The 27,195-nt window shown below is 39.1% G+C and overlaps 1 protein-coding gene across 15 annotated transcripts in view; it reads left to right on the top strand.

Moving 5' to 3' along the window:
• Positions 1 to 27,195, top strand: part of EIF4E3 (eukaryotic translation initiation factor 4E family member 3) — a 133,381-nt gene that overhangs the window by 61,229 nt on the left and 44,957 nt on the right. For 7 of the 15 annotated variants that reach the window (XM_074032729.1, XM_074032730.1, XM_074032727.1 and 4 more), the window contains 2 exons: positions 2,099 to 2,254; positions 7,511 to 10,395. In XM_074032729.1, coding sequence (XP_073888830.1) covers positions 2,099 to 2,254; positions 7,511 to 7,557 — 203 coding nt within the window. In that variant the 3' untranslated portion in view covers positions 7,558 to 10,395. Of the gene's footprint in view, positions 1 to 2,098; positions 2,255 to 7,510; positions 10,396 to 27,195 lie in introns of those variants that run through there. The other 8 variants (XM_074032725.1, XM_074032726.1, XM_074032723.1 and 5 more) reach the window with 2 other exon arrangements.

Below are 27,195 nucleotides of genomic sequence, written 5' to 3'. Positions count from 1 at the left end.
GGCCTCACTCCCCTCATCTTTAAGCAGTGGCTCCTCCCAGCTCTAATGTCTTATGCTGCCAGTACCCTAAAATAATCAAGGTTTTGCTGGTTGATTCTACTTATGAATATTACATGTTTGCTGATGGATCTGCCTTTGGATAAGAGTTGCAGCCTTTTTTTACCAAACCATTTGTGAAAGTGCTGTGCTAGTAACTATGCCTGGTTACCAAGAGCAAAACCAAACTGAAATATTGACAGTTCGGCATCCGTCCGTTACGTCACACTTTGACCAATAGGGTAGAAATTGGCAACACCAAAAGACAGGAAACATGAACATTTCCTCAAAAGGGTGACCTTGTGACTTCATGGCCACTCTTGAAACTGGTAAACTGCAAAGCTCCCCTTTGTAGTTGATGATTTTTATTTTCATATAAAATATAACATTGAGCTCTGGCAAGACTATTTTTAAAGTGTAAATTAAAAAGTAAAGAATCTGTATCTAAGAATATTTTCTTGATGGAATAATAAGTTTCTGTGAATGGCCATGATAAGGTACTATGTTTTTTGACTCTTTTGTTTAAATGTGGCATATATACAGAAGAGTGCACATGTCATATGTGTACAGTTTGATAAATATTCACAAAGTAAGCATATAACTGTAACTAGCATCCAGATATATAAGCAGGATATTACCAGCCCTCCAGGATCCCTCTCTGCTCTCTTTCCTTCCTTCAAAGGTAACCTGCAGTCTAACTTCTAACATCATAGGCCAATTTTCGCTGGTTTTGAGTATTTATATAAATGGACTCATTTAGTGTCAAGTCATACACATTTAGCCAGGATCAAATTCATTTTAAAAAAGAAAAGAAGGAAGAGGGGGAGAAAGAGAAGGGAAGAATGGAGAAAAGAAAGGAATTACTTTACTGCCAATTATTTCTTTTAGTAAATTGGATATGTTTTTATTTAAATTATATCCTAATACTAAAACGTTTTAACTTCCAGAAGACAATTGGAAAAACTGATGGCATGAATATTTAGATTTACAGAGGCCAGCAAATTAGGTAAAGCATACTAACTAAAGCAAAGTTTTCTTATATTGATAATGCTTATCTCTCACCTATTACATATTGATGCTGTTTATGAAAGTGCAGAGAGCTGACCGTATTGCATTTCTGTGTCATGAACAAGGAAAACCAAGAATCAAAAGTTTGTATTCTTTTCATTTTGCTGCAAATTTGTGTAAACAAAGTGGCTGCAAGGGAGGATAAAACAGTATAACCCCCTACTATCCATCCGCTGTTCTCAACTGTGTACAAGACAGCCCTAATCTGGAATTTTGTTTTTTTGAAAAAGTCCACCTTAATCAATGTAGATAAATGCCTTAACGTTCATTCATTGAAGGACAATCCTGTAATAGCAGAGCTGTACTCAGAAGATTTACTCTCACTCTATACACAGGGCTAACAGATGGTCATTGGCTCACTAGCCCACAGTATATAATGCCCAAAACCAGAAAAGGGATTTCTAGAGGGAGGCATCAGGAAGCAGGAAGAATTCGTAGGAAAGAAGCAGACAAGCAAACCGCAGAAAGCAGATGAGCAGCAGCGAATGCACAATCTGGGTCCAGTTAGTGTTGGGGCAGATAGCACTGACCACTCCAAGGTGCCTGAAAGCTTGGCAGGAAGTCAGGAGAAATTCTTGCTCTCCTTACCAAAGACAGCAAGGCATCAAGGAAAAGTTCATTTCAGTTCACTTGGCTTTCAGAGGGCAAGGAATTATGCAACCCATTTTAGAAAAAGTCTCATCAAAACAGAGTAAGAAATAGTCACAAAGCTTTCCTAAAGTTAAAAAGGGTAAATTACTTATCTGGAAAATGCATTCGGCTGGAACACTTTATCTGAGTCCCTGGATAAATGTGATGTGACTGCTACACCTTTTGTGCACTGACTTGCTTTCCTCCAGTGATTCCCCGTAGAAACAATTATTTCTTACAAGTTGTCTTGTGCCACCTTTTTTCCATCTTATCCTTAATTTTCAGATAAAAAGACTAAGTTCTTAGAAACAGACTGACTTGAAAGTATCACTCATTTTTTTTTTTTTTCCTGTCTTCCCCTCAGATGATGAAGTAATAGGAGTTAGTGTCAGTGTTCGGGACCGAGAAGACGTCGTCCAAGTCTGGAATGTAAATGCCTCTTTAGTGGGTGAAGCGACTGTTTTAGAAAAGATCTATGAACTTCTGCCCCACATAACTTTTAAAGCAGTATTTTATAAACGTAAGTGCCTCATTTCCAGTTATTACTTTGTAGCTTACTCTATCATACTTTTAAAGATAAAAACTGTTTTGCAAATGCGATGAAGGCAGACTCACTTGAAATTTGATAATTCAGAAAAGAATTCAACAAAATACATTTAAGTGTTTAAAAAAAACACCAAACATAGTCTCAGAAATTAAAATGATATTTTATTTTTGCCTAACTGTGTGGATCAGAAAAGGAAATAACAAATACCGTGTTTGTTATTTCAAAAATTTTTACCTGAACTCAAATTTTTAATTCTCAGAAAAAAATTTACATTCTATTGGAAACAACAGTAACAAAAATGTCATTATATGAACTGGCAGGTAGATATTCAATCATCCCTTCATAAATAGGAATTTATAATGTATAACATCTGTATTTGTGGAAGAAATGCATTCTGAGCACAGGCATGATTGAATGTTCTACTGAAATGCTAATACTTCCTCATTATGAATGACTGTGACACAGAACCGAGAGAGAATTCACGCCTAGTAGTGAAATGTTAACGGTATGAATAGGTGTGTGGACCCATTGTTTCCATCATGATTCATGTTCATTGCTTTTGTGTGCTCTTTTGAAAAAGTCTTCTTTTTCATAATGAAACATCTTAGTGCTATTAAACCAATGTTTGGTAGATCAAACTGCAGGTCACACATTTAACAAAGAGAGAAAAGGACGACAGCCCTACACATGTATGATAAATTTCCTATATCCAAAACTCTTCCTAGAGTCAATAACCCATTTTTTAACTACTGTATTTCATTGAATCTAAGATGCTCTTGAAGATAAAATGCTCCATTATTTTTAGTATTACTAAAAAAGAAAAATAAAAGGCTCCTAATTAAACTGTAACACATTATTGGTACAAGAAGTCTTCAAATATATGTGTGGTAGTTGTGAGGAGTGCATCTTAGAATTGCTGAAATACAGTTCATTAGTGCTTCACTTTTTCCAACTCTTTGCCAAAAAGGATAAAAAAATCAAATTTTGTTTTGTGAGTATCCTAGTATAACTGGGGATATTAACACTAAGGCCTCCCTGTAAGGAATCATATAATTACAGGCCAAATGACTTAGATGTTAAGCAGTGGGGCTGATCTGGCACTACAGATATTCTGAATTTTAAATGGAAGTTTAAAAGAGACAGAAAAATGTCACTGCAGAAGTTGCTTATTGGCTGTGCAGTGTAGAAGTTGCAAATTTGCCGATGCTATTTTTATTCTTTAAGGATACTTCAATTGTATTTTCACCCCAGATATTAATTGAAAGGTCATCAAGAGTTTTTTCTTTTTTTTTATTTCACAAGACCAGCAGAAACTCTGTAGATGGAAGTGTATTTCATTGGCATTTACGTATGGGGCTAAAACATTTTTTCCCATGAACCAGCTCCACACTTGACTCTAAAGAGGAGAACACCAATTTGGGGTCATTAAGTCAGGCACTTTGGATTTTTGTCCAGCTTCACCAGTGTGACCTTGAGCAAGTCACAACTTCTCATTCTTTTACTTTCTCATCTGAGTATCGAGGAGGTTGGTCTTAGATGATCTCCAAGGTTCCTTCTACTTCAAAGTTCTATGATTTAAGTTTCCAGGTAACACATTGGTTAGCAGCAGGCTCAACACAGATAATAAGATACCTGTTTTGTCAGATAATAAGGCCACAGAGTGGTCAGGTCACTTTTTAGGGCCATGGCAATAATCAAGTAAGATTGACAAAGGGCAGGATGATTCACTGGTTAGCTGTTGTGATGGCTCTGGGAAAGAAAAAAGCCAAACAAGGGGAAAGAAAACTGCGACTTGGCCAGTTAAATCGAATAGATACCTAAAGGTAGAGGCCATTGCAAAGTGTGTGATACACGACTGAGGAAGGGTCTCAGCAGAAATCCATATTTTAAGGTCATAAATTAACATTTAAAAACTCAAAGATCGTTCAAATAAAAGTGTGAATTTGAAAAAACAAGCAGTTTTCTTTATTGTAAACAAAGCAGGCAGTCCTTTACTCAGCAGGGTATATACCACTTGCTGCAGAAGTGATTTGGAAAAATGAGGTTTGGGCTGAAATCTTTTTCACAGCAGGGTGAGCTAAGTTAGAAATGGCCAATTTATGCGTTTACTCTGGTTTAGTTAATAGGATCCTAGTGTAAGTATTCCCAAGTTTACAGAAGCCAGGTGACTGTAAATTTTCCATGTAGAAAGAACCCAAGCATATTCAGTCATGGCCTCTAGTGGGTAGATGGGCATTGGGCCATTGATAACTTACATTTGATATGGATACACATTATTTGACTGAGAAATTCACAATGCACAGACTCCACTCCCTGACTAGCCCCACCCTGGCCAATTCTGCTAAGTTCTTCAGAGCAGCTGAGTAACAAAGGTCTTTTCTGCTGTGAGAATTGTTTAGAGCAGGAAGCTGGAGCCCAAATCTGCCCCCGTCTTCCCCTCCCCTCTCCTGTTTCTGTATAGGTGTAGCTGAGAATGCTTTTTACATTCTTCAGTGGTTGGGAAAAATCAAAAGAAAAAGTATATTTTGTGACACATGAAAATTATATGAATACAAATTTTAGTGTTCATAAATAAAGTTTTATCAGCATAGAGCAATACCCATTTGTTTCCGTGTTACCTATAGCTGCTTTAGTGCTACAGTGGCAGAGTTAATAATTGAGACAGAGGTCAGACCTGGTGGCTCACGCCTGTAATTGCAGCACTTTGGGAGGCCAAGGCAGGCAGATCATGTGAGGTCAGGAGTTCAAGACCAGGCTGGCCAACATGGCGAAACCCCATCTCTACTAAAAATATAAAAAGTTAGCCGGGCGTGGTGGTACGCGCCTGTAATCCCAGCTACTTAGGAGGCTGAGGCAGGAGAATTGCTTGAACCCAGGAGGTGAAGGTTACAGTGAACCAAGATCACACCATTGCACTCTACCCTGGGTGACAAGAGAGAAACTCCATCTCAAAAACAACAACAATAAATAATAATAATTGGGACAGAGACTGTATGGCCCATAAAGACAAACATTTATTCTCTTCCTTTTCCTGAAAAAGTTTGCCAACTCCAGGCTTAGAGCAATTCTATAATCCCTTTCTACCCAAAGTAACCTAAGGCTGACAGAACTCCTGTTCACTAGGCACTCCCAGTTCTGAATGTTCTGTTTTACTGTCTCCGTAACCCATCAACATTTTAGTATGCAACTATGACCACCCCAGACTGCCCCTCACACCTGGAAGTAACACGGATCTTTGGATAGCCTGTATATCTGGATTTATTGTTTGGAAACCAGGTCACTATAGTTCTATAGTACCTCTGTTTGACCCTGAAGTATAGTATAATTTCTTTGCAGATCAAACCATGTTTTCTTTGGTGTCTTCCTTAAATATCTTTCTTAAAAAGAAAACACACTCACACAATGTGAAATATTTGTAAAGTTAAAGCTGTGAGAAATGTTCTATTAAATTAGTTCAGATTTCAGGCTGCCCTTAGGAGTATGGCCAACCTGAGGTGACCTGGGAAGTATAAAGTGCGTCTCTCCCAAAGTTTTTTCCAAGTGCGGAGTAGGTTGGGGTGAATGTCCAAGATGATGTTGCAGGGAAAATAGACCCGTTCCACCCACCTCTTCAGCAATAGTCTGAAGAATTTAGTCCTTATGAAAAACACAGAGGCCAGGTACAGTGGTTCATGACTGTAATCCCAGCACTTTGGGCGGCTAAGGTGGGTGGATCACTTGAGCTCAGGAGTTCAAGACCTGCCTGGGCAACATGGCAAAACCCCGTCTCTGTCAAAAAGACAAAATTTAGCTGGGCATGGTGGCATACACCTGTAATCCCAGCTACTCAGGAGGCTGAGGTGGGAGGATTGCTTGAGCCCGGGAAGTCGAGGCTGCAGTGAGCCGAGTAGCGTGATGCTACTGTACTCCAGCCTGGGTGACAGAGCAGCAAGACCTTGTCTTAAAAAAAAAAAGAGAAAAGAAAAAGAAAAACAGAATTGGAAGGGGCTTAAAAGGTGAAATGGGGCAGCCCATCTGCCTCCCTGGAACCCCATTCACTGCTAGTGTGGGTAGCGTGTTGGGGATCAAAGCACCCAGAGTCCTGAATTACCCCACCTTTATCAGACCTTGCTTCCTGGTAATGGTTAGCCAGATCCAGGAGGTAGATTGTTACACTCGGTCTTTTGCCTTAGAGAAAATGTTATGTATTTTGTAGGTTTCCCTGTGCCATCTTCTACTTTAAACAACGTTAAGTGTTTGAAAGTATTTTTGGTAGCATAATTTTTTTCAATTCCTGAATTCCGACTGGGCCTGGTGGCTCACGCCTGTAATCCCAGTACTTTGGGAGGCCGAGGCAGGTGGTTCACTTGAGGTCAGGAGTTCGAGACCAGCCTGTCCAACATGGTGAGACCCCGTTTCTACAAAAAATACAAAAATTAGCTGGGCATGGTGGCATGCACCTGTATGCCAGCTACTCGGGAGGCTGAGGCAGGAGAATTGCTTGAACCCCGGGAGGCAGAGGAGGTTGCAGTGAGCCGAGATTGCACCACTGCATTCCAGCCTGGGCTACAGAGCAGAACTCCATCTCAAAAAAAAAAAAAAAAAAAAAAAAAAAAAATTCTAGAGTTCCTATTTAAAATTAGTAATTTTGCGAACCAGATGATAGGGCTGAATATCTATTGGCAGGGGGAAACATGATTTGGAAAAATAAGACTTAACAATTTTGTGAAACTTCATTTCCCATGGAGAGTGCTGAGAGGTAGGGAGCAGGGGCACCTAGGTATAATTGCTGTCACCCTGGTGTGGTTCTTTGTTTTGTTTTATTTTTAGTTTATTGTTCAAGATAGGCTTGTGAGTGGCTCTGTCTCAGGTTGTGTCAGGCACTCCCCGCCACCCCCCGCAATGCATTTTGTGGGGCACATTTTCCCCTGCGGCATTTGCTTGCAGCCCAACATACTCTCTTCATCGGCTTGTCGAGATGACTCATCCTCCCGGGCACAGCAAGAAGAAACAGGCTGCATGCCCATTGCTTGTTTATTCCTTGTTTTAATTTTCATTATTACGTTTCTCAGGAAATGCACGCCTTAGCTAACAGTTACTGGCAAAAAAATAAATAAATAAAAAATAAGGTGTTTGAGTTCTTGCCAACATTTGGGGAAGCTGAATGAGATGCCTAGAGGAGGGTTGGCCCATCCTTTGCTTAAAGTTTTCTTTCCTTTTTTTCTTTTTTGTTTTTTTTCTGTCCTTTAGCCCATGAAGAGCATCATGCTTTTGAAGGTGGACGTGGAAAACACTAATTGCACTCTGTAAAGAATTCTTTGTCCTTTGCTGATTGGTTTTGGAAACGGTCTTAACAGGAGGGAGAGTGAAGAGAAGACTTGCCGAAGCCGATGCTGGTCAATTTAGAGTGGGTTTCTGTCCTTGCAGATGGGCAATTAGGACTCAAAGTGGCAGGTGGGGTGGGGGGAGATTGTGTGGGTTTCTACCGTCACGTTACTTGCTTTTTTAAAAACAAAAAAACAACAAAAAAACCATTTTTTTTGGCTTTCTAAATTCTCTGTTCTTTTCACTCTGAATTTTTTTTTTGTGCCCTTTAAAATTCCTTGTTCAGCCTAATTATTGTTTTCTACACTCCCCTTTCATTGAGGCACAAGAAATTGGTTTCCCTTTAAGTAGCTCTGCTGTACCTAGTTAATGAGAATATGCATAATCGTGACAATACTGCTTTTGAATACCACACTGTACAAGGAGGAATACTAGCTTGGAGAAACCTGTCTTCTGATTATGTGTTGTGACACATTCCTATGTGCTGTGAGCTGGGCATTGTTTTTTTCTGTCCCAGGGAAAAGAAAAACCATACTTAATCTGATTTTGCACTGACTGCACTCAAATCTTTAATTTTCCTTTTTAAAACTTTTTTTTAGTGATAAAAGGAAAATAATAGTTGGATTGCCTAACATGAAAACTATAATCACAATTCAGTATCAGGATATAAATCAAGCTCTAAGTCTTTGGACCCTTCGTAGAAACATTTCTAACCCGAATTTTAATTTGGCCTTTTCAACCAAAGGCTTAGAGTGGTAGCAAGGGATTTCTCCCACTAGGAAACCTGATGTTTCTGATTTAAAGAGAAGGTGATATTTTAATTGTTTGGATTAAGCTCCTTGCAAAGTTCGGATGTGTTTACCCACTTAGGGCTTTCCCAGTGAACGCTAACACATTTTGTTAAATGATCCCTTTCCCTGCTCACGTTGTGTGTCATTTCTCATCATCAGTAGTCCTCCAGCCTGGGCAGCTGTCCCCACCCTTTCTCATGTAGGTGCAGGAAGTTACATCTCATTTCCAGGATGCATGTGAACATTTACAAAGTTGAACTTTGAGTGCATTCAGCTCATATTAGTTATTGGGATTGTTGATATATATTGTATTATGCTACCAAAGAAATATTGGTTTTATTAGAAGGAAATGGTCATCCTCTGGACCATGGAGACGTGCTCAGAATATGCCGATTTCCCTCTCCTGACTTTGCCAAGCCTTGGGCTGCTTTTGCCTGATAAAAGGCAGGGCCATTCAAAGACACTTCCCCCAGTCGGCTTGTTTGTGGAGTCACAGGAGGTAGTGTCTGCTCACACATTTTTCAACAGGGCAGTATACTCAGAACTTCACTGTACCTGGGATTTTTAATTCCTCTTGCAGTGTTGACCAGCAGAGAGACTCGAGGCTACTTTAAGCCTCCACTATGTGTTTGTAGATAAAAATCTCCATTCAAACATTTTAAAGGACTTTGAACATTATCTGTTTATAGAAGTCGTGCCCTTCACTTGGTTAGTAACCACCTCAGCCGTAATACTTATCATCATAGGTTTTTTAAAATGCTTTTTTTTTTTCCCCTAAACTTGAGTTTCCTTAGTGATTTCAAAATGAAGTATGAGAATATCAGATCCCATTAGCAAAAGCCTGGGACTTGTTTCTCCAGACATTGTACTAACATTCAACTTGTTTTAAAATTGTGACTCAAGAATTTTAAAAAATTATTCTGGACACGAATTAAAACTCTTTTTTATAATATAAGTATTTTTCTGATAGATTAGAAAAAAGGATATAATTGACTTCACTATAATTGTCGTATATATTTCCATAAGTAAATGGATTTTGAAGTATTTTTATTTTTTGAACTTTATTTAAAGCATGTGTGATGACATGTTCAACTTTTGCATGTATGTAGCCTTTGAAGTAAAAATAAAATAAATAGGAATGTCAGGCTCACGTTAATATTTCTAGTTTCTGTTTATGATCATGGAACATGACTAGCACACAAAGTAGATTTTTGCCCCAGTGAACTTCTGCAACTGTTTCTGACCCTTTAGAAAATACCAACTGTGAGAAGGATTTAATTTGCCTAATGTTAAAAACCTATCATCTAAATTACTTTCAGGGAGGATTTTGTCAGATTTTGGTTTGGAAATCGTTTTAATTGAATATTTAGTCATAATAGACTTTATGAACTAAGCTGATTTAATCAGTTTAAAAACCTCTCATTACCTTCTTAGATTAAAGAAGCTAATACTCTTTTGAGATAGAAGGAAATATTTTGTGGGACATGTGACTTTTGTGTTAAGGCAGTTTACCCATCTTGGCCGATGTGGAGAAAGTGCAAACTTCAGTAGAATCCCGGTCTTTTCATCCAAGTGCTTGCAGGTGCAGCGTTGTGCTCTGCAAGGAACCATACAGAAACCAAAGAGCTCGCTTTTTTGTCTTTGTAATTCCTTAGGGTCTGTGATATATGCCAGGAAATCTGATTGAAACTAATATGCTTTTTATTCTCCCATTATTGCCTAAATTGTTATATCACAGGCACTTGCCTACACTGGGAAAGTAAGAACAAATAATGCCCATTTAATGTAACTTGCCTGTATTTTGACTGTCTTTTGTAAGCACTTGCTGAACTGCTGACTTAACTCAGTTTTAAGATTTCCTCTTTCCCCCCAGCTTTTCCACATTTCTTAAATGAGGGTACAATTTACTGCAAACATGTACATTTAATATAATATTGCTGTTAGATTCATGGTACACTTTATGAAGCAAAAACATGAAAAGGAAAACACAACTCTAATAAACTTTAAATTACAGATTGACTCTCTCTCACCCCTCTTCTTGAATTTAGCCCACGTCTACACCATGTACACAGGCACAGGACTTTATGGCTTAGAAACTTTAGATATAATTGGGTCCTATAGACATAACATGCAATCCACCAACTGAGCCTTGGCTGAACTTGTCCCCTGTTAAAGACGTAGGGCTAGCCAGCCATAGAGCTGGGCATTGAAGTCGGCAAAGTGTATCCTGGTGCAAGCACCCTTAAATGGAGAGTACTCAGGATCTGCCAGCCTTAACCTGCCCACTGGCCACCCTAATCAAGCACTAAATATCTGATCCAATCTGGCCACTGATGTGACTCCGTAATCAGACATCTTCTTTGTAAACAGCTCCTCCTCCTCTCCCTCTCCCTCTCAGAGACAGAAGTAGTGCTGGGGTTTGGAGTTTGAAAATAACCCTCCTATGACAGGAAGTGGGCTTTTGCTGTTAGTTGCCCAACTCTTAGAGGATCCCAACTTGTGTCTTTAGACAAAACTGACAGCCCTTGGAACGATCACATGGTGGCGCTGCCTTCCAGCCAACAGTTCTGGCTCAGCTGCAGAATTTATCCAGCTATGTTTGTGGAATTCTTTTACGATCCTACTGCATTTTGCTCCTATGCTTTTATAAAAATTTGACGAGAAAATGTAAAAATGATACTTGGCAATAAGACATTTAGCTTTCATGCACCTAATAAAAATGTGTCAAAGCTAGATCGCTCCAGATGTGCTTAAAATATCTCAAATCCTAGGCTCTCATTGGGCTTATAAGTGGTTGGGAAGAAAAAGAATAAAATAAACTTACATATAGGAGATATGGAAAATATTTCATCAAATATTATGCCCAAAGAGAGAAAATTAGGAGTTGATTTTTTTTTTTTTTTTTTTTTTAGCTCTCTGAACATGGAAGTTCCCTTTAAAAATGTAATTCTACCCTTCACCTTCCCCACATTGTATGTTTCTGTAAGATTTTACTCATTACAAATGAAAGTAGAGGACTGCCTGTGAATTGTTTATTTCTGAAAAGAATATATTGAGATCAGTTAAAATTACTCAAGAGTTTGGTGACTCAGGATTGTAAAAAGCCTGGATCTCAACAGCTGGGAGGAGTCAGAGGGTGACGTGGAAAAAAAATAGGGACTGAGGGGCAATGAAAAGTCCCTTTGAACCTGTGGTCATGTATAGCAATTAGAGTGGGTTGCCCTTCTACTTCTCCCAAGAAGAAATCCCATATAGATTCCTTTCATGTCAGATTATACTGTTCTGATTTTATTTTCTATTATTTTTACATATACATCCAAATCTAATAATACTTATTCAGATTGACCCACTGAGACCAAAAGTCACTGTCTTGTATTCTAGAAATTCTTTCATGTTGCTGACATGAATCCATTTTTAAAAGAAAACTCAGGGACTCTTAGAATTTTAGAGTGGAAGGGACCTTTGAGATCATCTACCAGTGCTTCTCACCCCTTAGCATTCAGCAAAATCACTCAGATACTTACTTATTGTGCACAATTCTTGACCCCAGCACTAGAAATCTGGGAGGATATCTGCATATTTAACAAGTACCCTAGTGATTCTAATGCTGATGGTGCTCAGATCACTCTTGGAGAACCTCTGATTTTATCCAACTCCCACATATGACAAATGAGGAAAGCCTCCCAACCCTAAGCTCTGTCAGGTGGCCTGATTCCAATATATGATACCAACAATCTTATGAAGGCTGGAGAAAGCCATTAATACTGAGACTTGAGTAGATGATGCTCGTAAATAAGAACTTTATGGCTGGGACCACAGCAGTCATAGGAGCCCATCCCTGGCAGTCCATAATATAAAGCCTTTAATACAGAGTGGTGGTTTTTCTCTTTTCTAAATACCATTTCAGCCTGTTAAGAGAAAAGAAATTAATGTTCAGAAAAGTAGTTACTCCATATGTGCAGTAACTACTTTTCTATAATGTCTTATGGCATCTGGGGTTCAGCATCATTGAACAAGATTAAATGAACGTTATAGAGCTATAAAATTGCATGTAAAATAACGCAAAACTGTTCAAATGACTATCAAAGTAGCCTGGGAATGAATTTCCACTAAAATTAATTGTCACTTTCAAAACGTAGCTTAGCAAAGCTGTTACTAAACGGGAGAGATCCGTTAATACATAGAAATGTCAAAAAAAATCAAATAAGTATTCCCTAAACGATGTGAGTGATAAGCAAAAGTCATTGCGAAGTCAGTATTTTTTTGTTCATCATTGCTACTGAAATTTAGAGTTCCATTGTGTATGTGTGTCTTGAGTGTACCTTATTAGAATATCCAATACAATAGCTTTTGGATATTCTATGCTTTTGTGTCCTTCAGAAATCATGAGATTGAAGGAATCTGTGTTAAATGTTTTTGTTTTGGTTGCTGCCTGAAAAAAGTTACCAACTCATTTAGTAAAATGTAAGATTTCTTTATAAAAATTTCAATTTCTAATATCGAAGTCAGATAATTTTTCTTGAACTTTTATTTTGGAACAGATGTTTATTTCGGATTTATTAAAGTGTCAACTTTGCATTATAGAATTGAACATGACGTAAATTGAGAGTTTCTGAGTTTTCTATAGAAAATTTATGCTACCTCTCATCTCTTCACATACAAAGAAGCAACTTTTAATGAAGACTTGAGGTGAAAATTTTAATTTTAGCATTTTGCATTACATGATGAATGGAGAATATTAAAGGACTTTGAACATTTTAATAAACTTACAGTGTTTCTGTTTTCAAATAGAGGTATTAATTTTGTGGGTATACATTAAATTCTCCCCAAAATTCTCAGACTTGAATCAGATAATGTGGCTTACAACCATCGTTTTTGTTTTTAAGTTTTAACATTATCTTTTCAGTATTCATTTAAAACAAGTCACCATGACTTTGAATATATTCTCATGGAGAATTTATTTCAATGATTATACAAAAGAATTTCAGAATTTAAACTAGTGAGCATACTTTAGCTTTAGACAGCTAACATTATTTGTCCCAAATTTAAAATCTTATCAGTTGCATTGAAAGTTATTAATTCTTTAGAATAGTCTTACCTGTGTAAGTTGAACCAGGTTTGTTTCATTATGTTTTGGATCTGCTTGTGCCCCCACCCCCCTATTTTATACCATCTGTGCCCTGTGCAGTTGGGGACCCTTTCACATCTGGCTACAAGCTGGTGTAATGCCCTTCCTTTTGATCTGGCTTCATCTAGTGATTTGCTCAGTATTTTTAAGGTCAGACTGAAAACTTTTCTGTTCTAGTTATTTTTGATTTTATATTGTGTGTTGTGTTTGATATTCAGATACATGTGAAAGTTGCTTCTATAAGTCAGTATTTTTTATTCCAGCCTTTTGCAGCAATAAGGTAAGACTAGACTATACTTTTCTTACTTGAAAAGGTAGTGATTTATGTGTTTAGTGCAAATGTTTAGACTGTTGGAATTTTCTAATTTGGGACTATATTGCTATGAATTTGTGCTGCTTCATTTTTCAAGGTAGTAGTTCACAGGGTTTGTTTAAGTGTTAGTCTGTAGAACTTTATTTTGAGATCTTTTGTAATCTGTTGCTACTAATTCTTGTTCTGTATTGAGGTTCTTATAGTATAGAAATGTCATTTTCATCCTCCAGTTTAAAAATTTCATGCAGTTTAATCCACCACATCACTTAATCATTATTAGATCCCCAGTGTGTGTGTGTGGTGATTAGGATAACCCTGTTTATTCCAACACATATTAAAAGTTTCTGTCCAACAACTCTGATATGTATGATGCTGCTAGCATGGAGTCTGGCGCTTAGTAGGTTATCTGGTATTCTGATGGGGAGTAACTATTTTTATTTTTACACTTCCTTGTTGAACACATTGATAATAGGGCTCATCTGGGTCTCTCAGAAAACACATCCTGCTTATTTTAATTCTTTTTCTTTACCCTCTACTAAGAATGGTTTTGTTTTAGAATAAGTCAATTACACTCGTTGCTCTTTTGTGCTGCAATTTGCCCGTGAGATTCAGTTGTCCCCTGTTTCGGCAAGTAAAGTGAGTTTACTCCTCCTTTCTGGCTGTCTCATATATTCCTTTAAAAACAAACAACGCGTACCAACAAACTCTTCTTCCTTTCATCTGCAGACTTTCCTATCTCTCCCTGCAGAAACAAGCAATTCAGGATTTCGTGTGTGATGCCTAGTTAATTTTAACACAGCGAATTTAATGAAATCGCTGAAGAGCAGGGCATAACACTGGGAAGGCTTTACAATTTCATAATATTTCCCGCTCATATTTGCATCTGATTACTGCCACCATGCATTCTGTGTGTACTTCATCATCTAGTCATTATTGATGCACTTTTTGGAATGTGTTCTTGGTTGTTCTATTAGCATAGGTTCCTCTGCATTGTCACCTAACGTCGTTTTCCTGGAAGCCATGACCATGCATGCCTTTTCTTCCTCAGTGATCCTTTTACTGCAGTAACTGCTGTTAAATAACTTTTAACTGCTTTTCATTAATGAATGTATAAAACAATCTCTGGAATCCTACAGGACGATGGTCTTTTGTTATATAAAGAAAAGAAAAAACAGTAGCATTTACAAGGGCCAGCAAGTTAAAATATATGTCATTAAAATATGTTTCTATTTCCCATCATCTGGCTAGGCTGTGGTGCTGACTAACTTATTTCTTGCCAGAGAAAATAAGTTTAAATCATAAGCATATTTAACTAGCAAGCATAAATCATAAATTCTTTATAATCATAAGCATTTTGAACTCTGGTATCATTTGTACAGATGGCAGGGCTAAATGTGTGTGCTCCTCTAAGCATTAAAGATGTGGACAGGCTCTTACTGCCCAACTTCCTCTTTAATTCAGGAAACTTAAATCATTTGTTTTTTGCACATAGAGGATTCTATAAAGTATAGACCTAGAGAAAGGTTTCAGATCTTAGGAAACATTTGAGTTTTGTGATTTCACTCTTACTGGGAAAGAATGATGGAAGTGAAGGTTAAATACTAAAGCCGTGTCCCCTTTTTAAGGGGAAAATAATTCGTGTTTCATGAAGATAGTCAAGTTATAAAGGACAAAACTGTTTTTCAGAATTTTTTTTTTTTTTTAAACAAACATCTTGGAATCCACATTTTAACAGAGGTCCATCAGCTTTCAAAGAGTGTTCCCTAGAAGAGTGGTTCTACAGAAACACTTTCGGATATGGCAAACAAAGTTTTCATTGTAAAATATGTTTTAAGAAGTATTTTTAAAAGTGTAATAAAGCAATAACACAACACTGACATGCATCACATGGCCAAATTTTAACATTTTGGAAACCAGTAAGCGTAACTTATGTACTCATTGATTTTGTTTTATGAAACAAAACAAAGGTTTAATAAACCTTTTTATTGTAAAATAAAAGAAAGGTACAGAAAACCACACAAAACCAATGTGTAACTTACTGAATTGTTACAAGGAGAACACCCTATAACAGCAGGCCAAGAAATAGAACTTTACCAGTCACCCCAGGGGCTCTTCATATGTCCCTGCCCTCTCCACTAAAATAACCATTATCCTGACCTACAGGAGGCACTTGCATTTTTCTCTGGTTTTATCACAGGTGATAAACATCATTTTACATATAGAATCTTCTCTATGAATGTTGGTTCAGAAAACTTATTTGTGAGTCTTTTAAATGATAAGTGCAAAGTGACACACTATAAGCAATTGACACCCCTGTAAGTTAGTGACTGGGCAGAATTTAATGTGCTTTTGCTGTAGTGTGTGACTCTGTCCATAGCTATAATGTCCACAATAACAATAGCATGTATGGAGTTCCATGTCATCTAAACATAGAGATTAGTTTTCCCCAACACCCTATGACGTAGATGCTGTCATTGTTGTCCCCAGTTTGTGTATGTGGAAACATATGCATGAGGTTCAGAGAGGTGAAATAACTTGCCGAAGGTCATACCAGTAGTCGGTTGCAGAACCACGATACATCTAAGGTACTGTGGCTCCAGCCTGTTCTATGATGAGGCTGCCTTGATGGAAGTTGAAGCTATGTTGTGCAAGAATTTTGAGATTCCTTATGAGAGTTCATTTACAAAGAAAAGGCTTTACGGCTTTAAGAAAAAGATGGAAAAATCATTGGCCTAGTTCAGACTTTTCATTTTACAGATGAAGAAATGACCCAGAAAGTATAAAGAATTTGTTCAAGGTCATACAAGCAGTTGGTGGCAAAGTTGCAGCTGTATCCCACATCTGCTGGCTGTTAAAATCAATGATCTTTTCTTCATTCCATACATTATGCAGAAAAATATGCATGTTTTCTAACCTGCTTCTTTGCATCAACTCCATGTAAGCAGATTTGTCTTGAAACCAGTTTGTAGCTAGAACACACCATCTACTTGTTTATTTTCTCAAGGTTTTAACTGGGAATTAAAAAATTTCTATCTGAAGCTTGCTTTTCTGTCTCACTTATTGAGTGCCCAATCTGCAGACACACATGCCTAACACTCTTCTCCAAAGAATGTACAAGAATAACACATTTGCTGGTGTGGATGGCAGGTGAAAAAGAATTACTGATGTAGTGTGTAGGCCCTTCAACATATTCACGGCCAATTCCGGATTATCCTAGCACAGATGGATCATGCAAAATCCCTCTTCTACTTCTTACTGGTGACCTTTAACTATTTGTGTTTGCAAATGCTTCTACCAGGGATTGGAAAGGAGAAGAGCGGAGAAGATGGAATTTGGTTTCTTGACCAGAATGTTAGGTGTCCTGGTAAAAGGTTTGGTGGTTTTGCCACTTAAGAGAACAGGGAGACCGTAGGATTCTCTCGGGATTTGAACTTGTCTGGGATGCCCAATTTAGCCTTGAAATATGAACAATCAGAAAGAAAGCAAACTAATGCAATGGAAAGAGCTTAGTTTGGAATTTGCTTTATTGGGTTGAAATTCTATTCACTTGTGCCTTGAGTAAGTCCCTCAACTTATCTGAGCCCCAGTTTCCTCCTTTTTAGAAGGGCAAGGTAGAGCTTCTTCAAAGCCAGTAACATATGAAGCACCCAGCTCAGCCCTTTGGATGCGGTAAAGAGTTAGTAAATGGTATTTCCGTTGGTTGGCTGTATCAATTTATCCATACAGTGAAGGGAATGAACTGCTTCAAGGAAACTTTCCCGCTTTCCTCTTCAGGTGTTGGCCCAGCTTAACTTGTTTGAGGTCCTACAAGTCTTTGGTGGCAACACTATGGCCAAACCCATTCGTCTTCTAACTGCTTGTTTATGATCTTTCTACCTCATTGTACCATATTGGGTAAAAACAAATCTTCCCCATTTACTTGAGTTCTGTGCACTTGACTTCTGAGTTAATTTGCCACAAACCAACTTAAAACCTAAATGAACTTTCCAATTATTTTCTAAGAGCATTATTGCCATCATAACATAAGAAGGAAGTTCAGGATCGGACACGGTGGCTTACGCCTATAATCTCAGTACTTTGGGAGGCTGAGGTGGGTGGATCACCTGAGGCCAGAAGTTCAAGACCAGCCTGGCCAACATGGTGAAACCCCATCAATACTAAAAATACAAAAATTAGTTGGGCATGGTGGTGCATGCCTGTAATTCCAGCTACTCAGGAGGCTGAGGCATAAGAATCACTTGAACCTAGGAGGCAGAGGTTGCAGTGAGTCGGGATTATGCCACTGCACTCCAGCCTGGGCGACACAGTGAGGCCCTGCCTCCAAAAAAAAAAAAAAGTGCAGTTGATGAAAATGTTTTAGAGGCTGAACAAATTCTCACTGAAGCATAAATCTATTGTCCATCTCAAACTTGCAGACACTCAAACTTGTCACTGAGGGGACAATTAGAAGCTCCCGAGAGTTCCCTGTATGATGTGTATATTATGTTTTATGTATGTATTATAATTATATATTATTATTTTAATCCTGCCTACCTTAAAGGAAAGTTAATAGGCCTTAGTATAGCTGAGATATAGACCATATACAATATTGACTTATTCATTCAGCAAATATTTCTTGAAGAACTGATGTGTTAAGCACTAGGAATACAAAAACAAGATATGACATCATTCCTATTTCATGGAGCTGACAATTTAGTGGATTGCTAAATATTAAAACTGAACTACTAGACCATAAGAAATGCAGGAAGTATATCTTAGACATTTTTGAGTTGCACATACCTGCATTATAAGTATGAATGCAATGCATGTTTGAATGAAGACATGTTTGAATGTTGTCATAAGCAGTGTTTTTTTAAAAGTCAAAAACCCCTTAGATTTCTAAAGCTGAGTGTTTTTGCTAATCTCATTATTGTTTTCAAATTCTCTAATAATAATAGCCTAGACACTGAATTTAGTAACCACAGAGGCTGTTTATAATTTGTTGGTGCTTTTTAAACATCTTTGAAAGCCAAACAAGCCCTTGACTTCTGGCCAATAATTCACTGCGTCTTTATGTATATACTTGAGGGGTAGCAGTCATCAAAAGGCCTATGCACCAGCATGTGAAATATGGGGATCCTTACACTGTGGAATGTATAAAGATTGCTTACTCTGTAATTTTTAAAAGCCCCGTAACTATAAAGCATATATAGCATCTGAACAAGAAATATGACACTAAGTCTAGGATTAAATAATATCTTGGGGCCACTACCTTATGCATTTTCAGCAGTTTGGGAACTCCACTAAGTGCAGGTCAACAAGCGCAGAGCATCATAAATGAGCATCTGTCCCATGACCCAGCTGGAGACCCCTTCCGATTATTCATTCCAGAAGCACGTGCTGACACCAGGTTCAGCCCTCGTGGCTCTCTCACTCACAGTGGTCTTTTAAGATTGTAGAGAGGTCAAATCCTCCCACCCCCATGCCTCGCGGAGTGGCTAAATGTTTTCTGGGTCTTACTTGCTTTGTAGCCCTGATAACTCTATTTTTTAAATTAAAGTAAACAAAAGAGGGCCCTAGCCAGGGAGCAGTCCAACCCAGAAGACATGTGTGGAAAAGGTTTAAAAAAAAAAAAAAAGAAAAAAAAAAAGTGTTTTAAATGAGAACAGGCAGCTCTGCGGAGAAGAACTTGTTCGATTCGGCACCACTGCTGTTTCGCCCGCTGACCTGGACTTTGCAGCCCAAGTTCATCCTTCCACTTCAAAGGCCGGGCTCTGAGTGGATCACACGTTTTCCTTGATGACAAATTAATCAAACTTGATTTCTTGGATGAAATGGATACAAAAGAACTACAACTCCCCAAGGCCCGAAAGTCAATACAGTCCTTCTGGCTCTGATTAGGGTAACAAAAGGATATCTGAGAGCCATCTTCCTCCCTGCTCAGGCTGTGGGATGGAACTAAAAGCAAGCCGGGCTTGTAAAGGAGAAAGGCCTTATTAAAACACATTTCAGCTGCAACCAAGTGCACGGCGAGCCCTCCTGACAAGAGAAAATTACTTTTTAGTAGATGCTCACCTTCTCTCGAGAGCAAAGTTTCCACTTAGAAAGACCTAGAGGAAGTAGTATATTATGAATCTGAAATGTTTATAGATCTCCCCTTTTATGTTTCTGCTGTGAAGATGAGGTTAAAAAAAAGAAATCGCCCGGTGATATCTGGCAAATGTTAGAGAGAGCCCACGTTTGGTTAAGTAAATTTACTTCTGCTGGGTTAAAAATGAAACTCCCCGAGTCCAGGGAATTTATGTACCTGTTAAGGCAGGACTAGGACAAGGTAAAGGAATGACTTCAAAGTGCAACTGCTGTGGGGCCACTCCCGCAGCCCACTCGTGTGAGAGAGGGAAATAAGCCTTCTGCTAAATCGGGGAGCGCAGGATTTCAATGCAAAACCCTCTTAGCAGCTTTGTCATCCTCCTGTTCTGCGGAGCATCCAAGGACATCGCTTGCATCCTTCTTGTGATTGCTCTACGGTCTATATTTAGAAGAATTACTGTTGCACAAAATATGGTCCCCTGACTGTTCTGGGGGTGCTTCATGCCCTTCCCAAAAAGGCTTCCAAAAAAAAAATGGAGGGTTTATACCTTTATAGCACAATTTTTAAAAGAAGGCCCTGATGAGTGTTTCCTTTAATATGTGGGCAGAATGCACAAATCTATATACCGTGGGATCTTATTTTGTAAGTTTGTGGGATCTGCTTCCACGCAGCCACCCCGCCACCCGGAGAGTAGGGAGTGAGGCGACGGATGGTTAAGTATGCGGAGTGAAGTTGGGTCACACGGGCCCATCTCTCATTTCTGACACTCAGTTTGAAGATCCTTCCTTCAAGTGTCTTTCTGATCCTGACAGGCAGATTTTTAAATGTTTGTGGCATTCCAGGACGCTTAATAATTTAAAGCTGTATTTTAGATTCCAGCAATGAGCACAATACCCCCACGAGCGGCTCCAGATGCTGCCATGCTGTCTCACTCTTCTCCAACACGTGTGCACCAAGCCGCGGCCAGCCAAGCCCCTTGTCTCTCTGCAGCCCTCTGCTGGGCCCCCTCCTGCTCACCCCTTAGGGATGCTCTGAGGATGAGCCAAGGCCCGCTCCTCCACAAAGCCTGTTCTCAGCTCTCCAGCAGAGAAGAGCCTCCTTTCCTGCAACATAGAGGGCACATGAGTTTTCTTTTAGGCTCCTCTGTGGCCTTCGACTCATTCCACATATACTGTGTGTGGCCATTGTAAGTGTGACACTAGGTTGAGGGTTCCCAGGCCTTCTCCCACCTCTACGTCATACAGAGCTCTGCACACAGAGGCTCAGCTGTTGGATGACATGAAGGAGAAACATCTCCACCAGCTCATCCACGATCCCATCTTAGGAAACCCATTCTCCACTCTTGGGGGATTGCTGTTTTGCTTTGCTAAGTAAGAAGACTGGCTTCCTCGGCCTTACACCCCAACTTGCTAGTCTTGTGACCTTAAGTGAGCCACCTGACTTCTGAGTCTCAGTTTCTTCATCTGAGTCACAGGAATAATGAATTCTCCCATCACAGAGTGTGAAGATTAAATGGGAAAATGCACGCGAAGCCTCTTTCCATGCTATTCAGTGTTTCTCATGGGTAGATCTTGATATTGATGCTTCATGGTACCACAGTGATCTGACCAAGGTGGGCCTGTTCTTCAGATACATGGCCAGTTGTTTTAAAATTACATTCTACAGTAGAATCCGGAAACCTTTCAATTTCCACAGAGCCCCCCATTGTTAAGGACAAAAGTAATACCTGCTCATTTTAACAAAAACAATACCAATAGCAAACTTCCTCTCCCCACCAAAAACTTTTTTTTTTGTTCCTAAGTCATACTTGCAGGAAATACAGTGCTTACAGATATCTAAAGACATGGAAGAAAGTTGGGCTGCTTGGGGCTGAGCCCAGGGCCGTGGCTGGGGCCACGGGGGCTGGGGGGGGTGCAATGGACGAGATTTAGGAAGGAAGGATACTAAATAGGAAAAGGAGGGGCAAAAGAAATGCAGGGAACCTTGTGAAGAGGCACCTGTCTTACCTCAAGTGGTACAACAGATACTTACTTGCAAAAGCTGTCTCCTTCCCATGTTTAGGAAATTGTCTGAAGGAAATGTAGCCACCATGTTTCATTCGTGTATCTCCAACACCTGGAAGACTGTACCAGGAGGTGAGGTTTGAGGACAGGTAAAATCTTCAAGAGCCCCCTGATGTTCTACAGTTTAGAAACCCACCTATAGGTAGTTAAGTAAGTCACTAGTCACGCTGATAGACTCCTTATCTTCACACAATAAAGCAGAAACAGGTGGGCCTGTAGAAACTTCACTGAAGGTTTGTGGTTTTAAATCCAGTTGTTCTTGTCAGTGTTGTGTCTTGTCCTCAAGGATGGTTTATACCTCTTGTGTTTATGTAGCAGAATTACAGTCTCCAGGACAGGAGCTGTGCACTATGAATAGTTTCTACTGGACATTTTGCTACAATGTATGTGTCAGATTCTAAGAGTTCAAACATGAAAGTTGATTACTTTGATCTTCCCCTTTTTTTGTTCTGCTAAATAATCTATGTCTCTTTGCCCATGTGGAGACTTCAGACAGAGCAGCCCTAGAATGTCATTCAAAATAAAACAGCAAAGGTTGAAGTCATGTTTAGGCCTTCATCGGGATGTCGAGTAGTTGAGAGTGTTCCCTTGTGTTACCAGAGGCTGGGAAGAAGACTTCTGCCCGTAAAAACGCATCAGTGACTTGTGATTATAACATGCCCCCACTTCTAACAAATCTCAATAGCCATTTAACATATCCATTTGTATATTTCATTCTAAACACAATTTTAAAATCTCATATGTTGCAGACAAAAATACTTAGTTCAAAAATTCAGTTGTTGGGGGACAAAATGTATTTATTTATCCATAACAATACAGGTTTTAAAAGCAGCTCCTGCTCTTATTATTATTAATATTATACTTCAAGTTCTGGGATACATGTGCAGAACATGCAGGTTTGTTACATACGTATATATGTGCCATGGTGGTTTGCTACACCCATCAACCCGTCATCCACATTAGGTATTTCTCCTAATGCTATCCCTCTCCTTGCCCTCCAGCCCCCAACAGGCCCCATTGTGTGATAGTCCCTCCCTGTGCCCATATGTTCTCATTGTTCAACTCCCACTTATAAGTGAGAACATGTGGTGTTTGGTTTTCTGTTCCTGTGTTAGTTTGCTGAGAATGATGGTTTCCAGCTTCATCCATGTCCCTGCAAAGGACATGAACTAATTCTTTTTTTTATGGCTGCATAGTATTCCATGGTGCATATGTGCCACATTTTCTTAATCCAGTCTATCACTGATGGGCATTTGGGTTGGTACCAAGTCTTTGCTATTGTGAACAGTGCTGCAATAAACATACATGTGCATGTGTCTTTATAGCAGAGTGATTTATAATCCTTTGGGTATATACCCAGTAATGGGATTGCTGGGTCAAATGGTATTTCTAGTTCTAGATCCTTGAGGAATCGCCACACTGTCTTCCACAATGGTTGAACTAATTTACACTCCCACCAACAGTGTAAAAGCATTTCTATTTCTCCACACCCTCTCCAGCATCTGTTGTTTCCTGACCTTTTAATGATCACCATTCTAACTGGCATGAGATGGTATCTCATTATGGTTTTGATTTGCATTTCTCTAATGACCGGTGATGATGAGCTTTTTTTCATATGTTTGTTGGCTGCATAAAAGTCTTCTTTTGAGAAGTGCCTGTTCATATCCTTTGCCCATTTTTTGATGAGATTTTTTTTTTCTTGTAAATTTGTTTAAGTTCCTTTTAGATTCTGGATATCAGCCCTTTGTCAGATGGATAGATTTTAAAATGTCCTCCCATTCTGTAGGTTGCCTGTTCACTCTGATGATAGTTTCTTTTGCTATGCAGAAGCTCTTTAGTTTGATTAGATCCCATTTTGGCTTTTATTGCAATTGCTTTTGGTGTTTTAGTCATGAAGTCTTTGCCCATGCTTATGTCCTGAATGGTATTGCCTAGATTTTCTTCTAGGGTTTTTGTGGTTTTAGGTCTTACATGTAAATCTTTAATCCATCTTGAGTTAATTTCTGTATAAGGTATAAGGAAGGGGTCCAGTTTCAGTTTTCTGCATATGGCTAGCCAGTTTTCGCAACACCATTTATTAAGTAAAGAATCATTTCCCCATTGCTTGTTTTTGTCAGGTTTGTCAAAGATCAGATAGCTGTAGATGTGTGGTGTTATTTCTGAGGCCTCTGTTCTGTTCCATTGGTCTATATATCTGTTTTGGTACTAGTACCATGCTGTTTTGGTTGCTGTAGACTTGTAGTATAGTTTGAAGTCAGGTAGCATGATGCCTCCAGCTTTGTTCTTTTTGTTTAGGATTGTCTTGGCTATACAGGCTCTTTTTTGGTTCCATATGAAATAGGAAGTAGTTTTTTCTAATTCTGTGAAGAAAGTCAATGGTAGCTTGATGGGAATAGCATTGAATCTATAAATTACATTGGGCAGTATAGCCATTTTCACTATATTGATTCTTCCTATTCATGAGCATGGAATGTTTTTCCATTTGTTCGTGTCCTCTCTTATTTCCTTGAGCAGTGGTTTGTAGTTCTCCTTGAAGAGGCCCTTCACATCCCTTGTAAGTTGGATTTCTAGGTATTTTATTCTCTTTGTGGCAGTTGTGAATGGGATTGGCTCTCTGTTTGTCTATTATTGGTGTACAGGAATGCTTGTGGTTTTTGCACATTGATTTTCTATCCTGAGACTTTGCTGAAGTTGCTTATCAGCTAAAGGATTTTTTTTGGCTGAGACGATGGGTTTTCTAACTATACAATCATGCCATCTGCAAACAGAGATAATTTGATTTCTTCTTTTCCTGTTTAAATACCTTTATTTCCTTCTCTTGCCTAATTGCCCTGGCCAGAGCTTCCAATACTGTGCTGAATAGGAGTGGTGAGAGAGGGCATCCTTGTCTTGTGCCAGTTTTTAATGGGAATGCTTCCAGCTTTTGCCCCTTCAGTATGATATTGGCTATGGGTCTGTCATAAATAGCTCTTATTATTTTGAGATATGTTCCATCAATACCTAGTTTATTGAGTGTTTTTAGCAGGAAGGGGCGTTGAATTTTATCGAAGGCCTTTTCTGCGTCTATTGAGATAATCATGTGGTTTTTGTCATTGGTTCTGTTTATGTGATGGATTACATTTATTGATTTGTGTATGTTGAACCAGCCTTGCATCCCAGAAATGAAGCCTACTTGATTGTGTTGGGTAAGCTTTTAAATGTGCTGCTGGATTTGGTTTGCCAGTATTTTATTGAGGATTTTCACATTGATGTTCATCAGGGATATTGGCCTGAAATTTTCTTTTTCTTTCTTTCTTTCTTTTTTTTTTTTTGAGACCAAGTCTCACTCTGTCATGCAGGCTGGAGTGCAGTGGTGTGTCCTCGGCTCACTGCAACCTCCACCTCCCAAGTTGATGCTGTTCTCCTGCCTCAGCCTCCTGAGCAGTTGGGACTACAGGTGTGCACCACCATGCCCAGCTAATTTTTTTGTATTTTTAGTAGAGACAGGGTTTCACCATGTTAGCCAGGCTGGTGTTGAATTTCTGACCTCAGGCAATCCGCCCACCTCGGCCTCCCAAAGTGCTGGGATTATAGGCGTGAGCCACCATGCGGGCTGAAATTTTCTTTTTTTGTTGTGTCTCTGCCAAGTTTTGGTATCAGGATGATACTGGCCTCATAAAATGAGTTAGGGAGGAGTCCCTCTTTTTCTATTGTTTGTAATAGATTCAGAAGGAATGGTACCATCTCCTCTTTGTAGCTGGTAGAATTCGACTGTGAATCGTCTGGTCCTGGGCTTTTTTTGGGTGGTAGGCTATTAATTACTGCCTTGATTTCAGAACTTATTATTGGTGTATTCAGATATTTGACTTCTTCCTGATTTAGTCTTGGGAGGGTGTATGTATCCAGGACTTTAGCCATTTCTTCTAGATTTTCTAGTTTATTTGCATAGAGGTGTTTATAGTATTCTCTGATGGTAGTTTGTATTTGTGTGGGATCAGTGCTGATATCCCCTTTACCATTTTTTATTATGTCTATTTGATTCTTCTCTCTTTTCTTCTTTATTAGTCTGGCTAGTGGACTATCTATTTTGTTAATCTTTTCAAAAAACCAGCTTCTGGAGTCATTGAATTTTTTAAAGCGTTTTTCCCGTCTCTATCTCCTTCAGTTCAGGTCTGATATTAGTTATTTCTTGTCTTCTGCTAGCTTTTGAATTTGTTTGCTCTTGCTTCTCTAGTTCTTTTGTGATGTTAGCGTGTCGATTTTAGATCTTTCCCACTTTCTCCTGTGGGCATTTAGTGCTATAAATTTCCCTCTAAACACTGCTTTAGCTGTGTCCCAGAGATTCTGGTACATTGTGTCTTTGTTCTCATTGGTTTCAAAGAGCTTACTTATTTCTGCCTTCATTTCGTTGTTTACCCAGTAGTCATTCAGGAGCAGGTTGTTCAGTTTCCATGTAGTTGTGTGGTTTTCAGTGAGTTTCTTAATCCTGAGATCTAATTTGATAGCACTGTGGTCCAAGAGACTGTTATGATTTCCGTTCCTTTACATTTGCTGAGGAGTGTTTTACTTCCAATTATGTGGTCAATTTTAGAATAAGTGTTATGTGGTGCTGAGAAGAATGTATATTCTGTTGATTTTGGGTGGAGAGTTCTGTAGTTGTCTACTAGGTCTGCTTGGTCCAGAAGGCAGCTCCCGTTGAAAGTATGTTACAGTGACAGACTTTCATGTCTCTGATTCTTAAGGTGTCTTCATTGCAAGACATTCAAAATAGGGGAAAAGTATCTCTTTTTAAAAGTTGGTTGTAGAAATTCTCTAATTTTTAGTAGAATAATTAAATAAAGCACTCAGCCCATTAGATTCTTTTAAAGTCACTACCCATCTGCAACCTGTCAGTGTCAACATTTGTAAACTAACCAGCGTGGCTTTCATGGGATCACTGTGGACTGCCATCCAGCTCACTGGCTGGAGTCATCAAGAGAAAACCAAGACCAGCTGAGCCTTGGAAACTTGTACTAAAGGTTTGCTATAGAGCTGTTCTGTGGTGGTTAAGAGTGCACCTGGGGGGCTGGGTGCAGTGGCTCACGCCAGTAATCCCAGCACTTTGGGAGGCTGAGTCAGGCAGATCATGAGGTCAGGAGATCGAGACCATCCTGGCTAACATGGAGACACCCCCGTCTCTACTAAAAATACAAAAACAAAATTAGCCAGGCGTGGTGGCAGGTGCCTGTAGTCCCAGCTACTTGGGAGGCTGAGGCAGGAGAATGGT

This window comes from Macaca fascicularis, chromosome 2, assembly GCF_037993035.2.
Source record: "Macaca fascicularis isolate 582-1 chromosome 2, T2T-MFA8v1.1".
NCBI classification, from domain to species: Eukaryota; Metazoa; Chordata; class Mammalia; order Primates; family Cercopithecidae; genus Macaca; species Macaca fascicularis.
The sequence above is the reverse complement of the archived record's forward strand: the minus strand, read 5'-3'. Positions and strand labels throughout refer to the sequence as shown.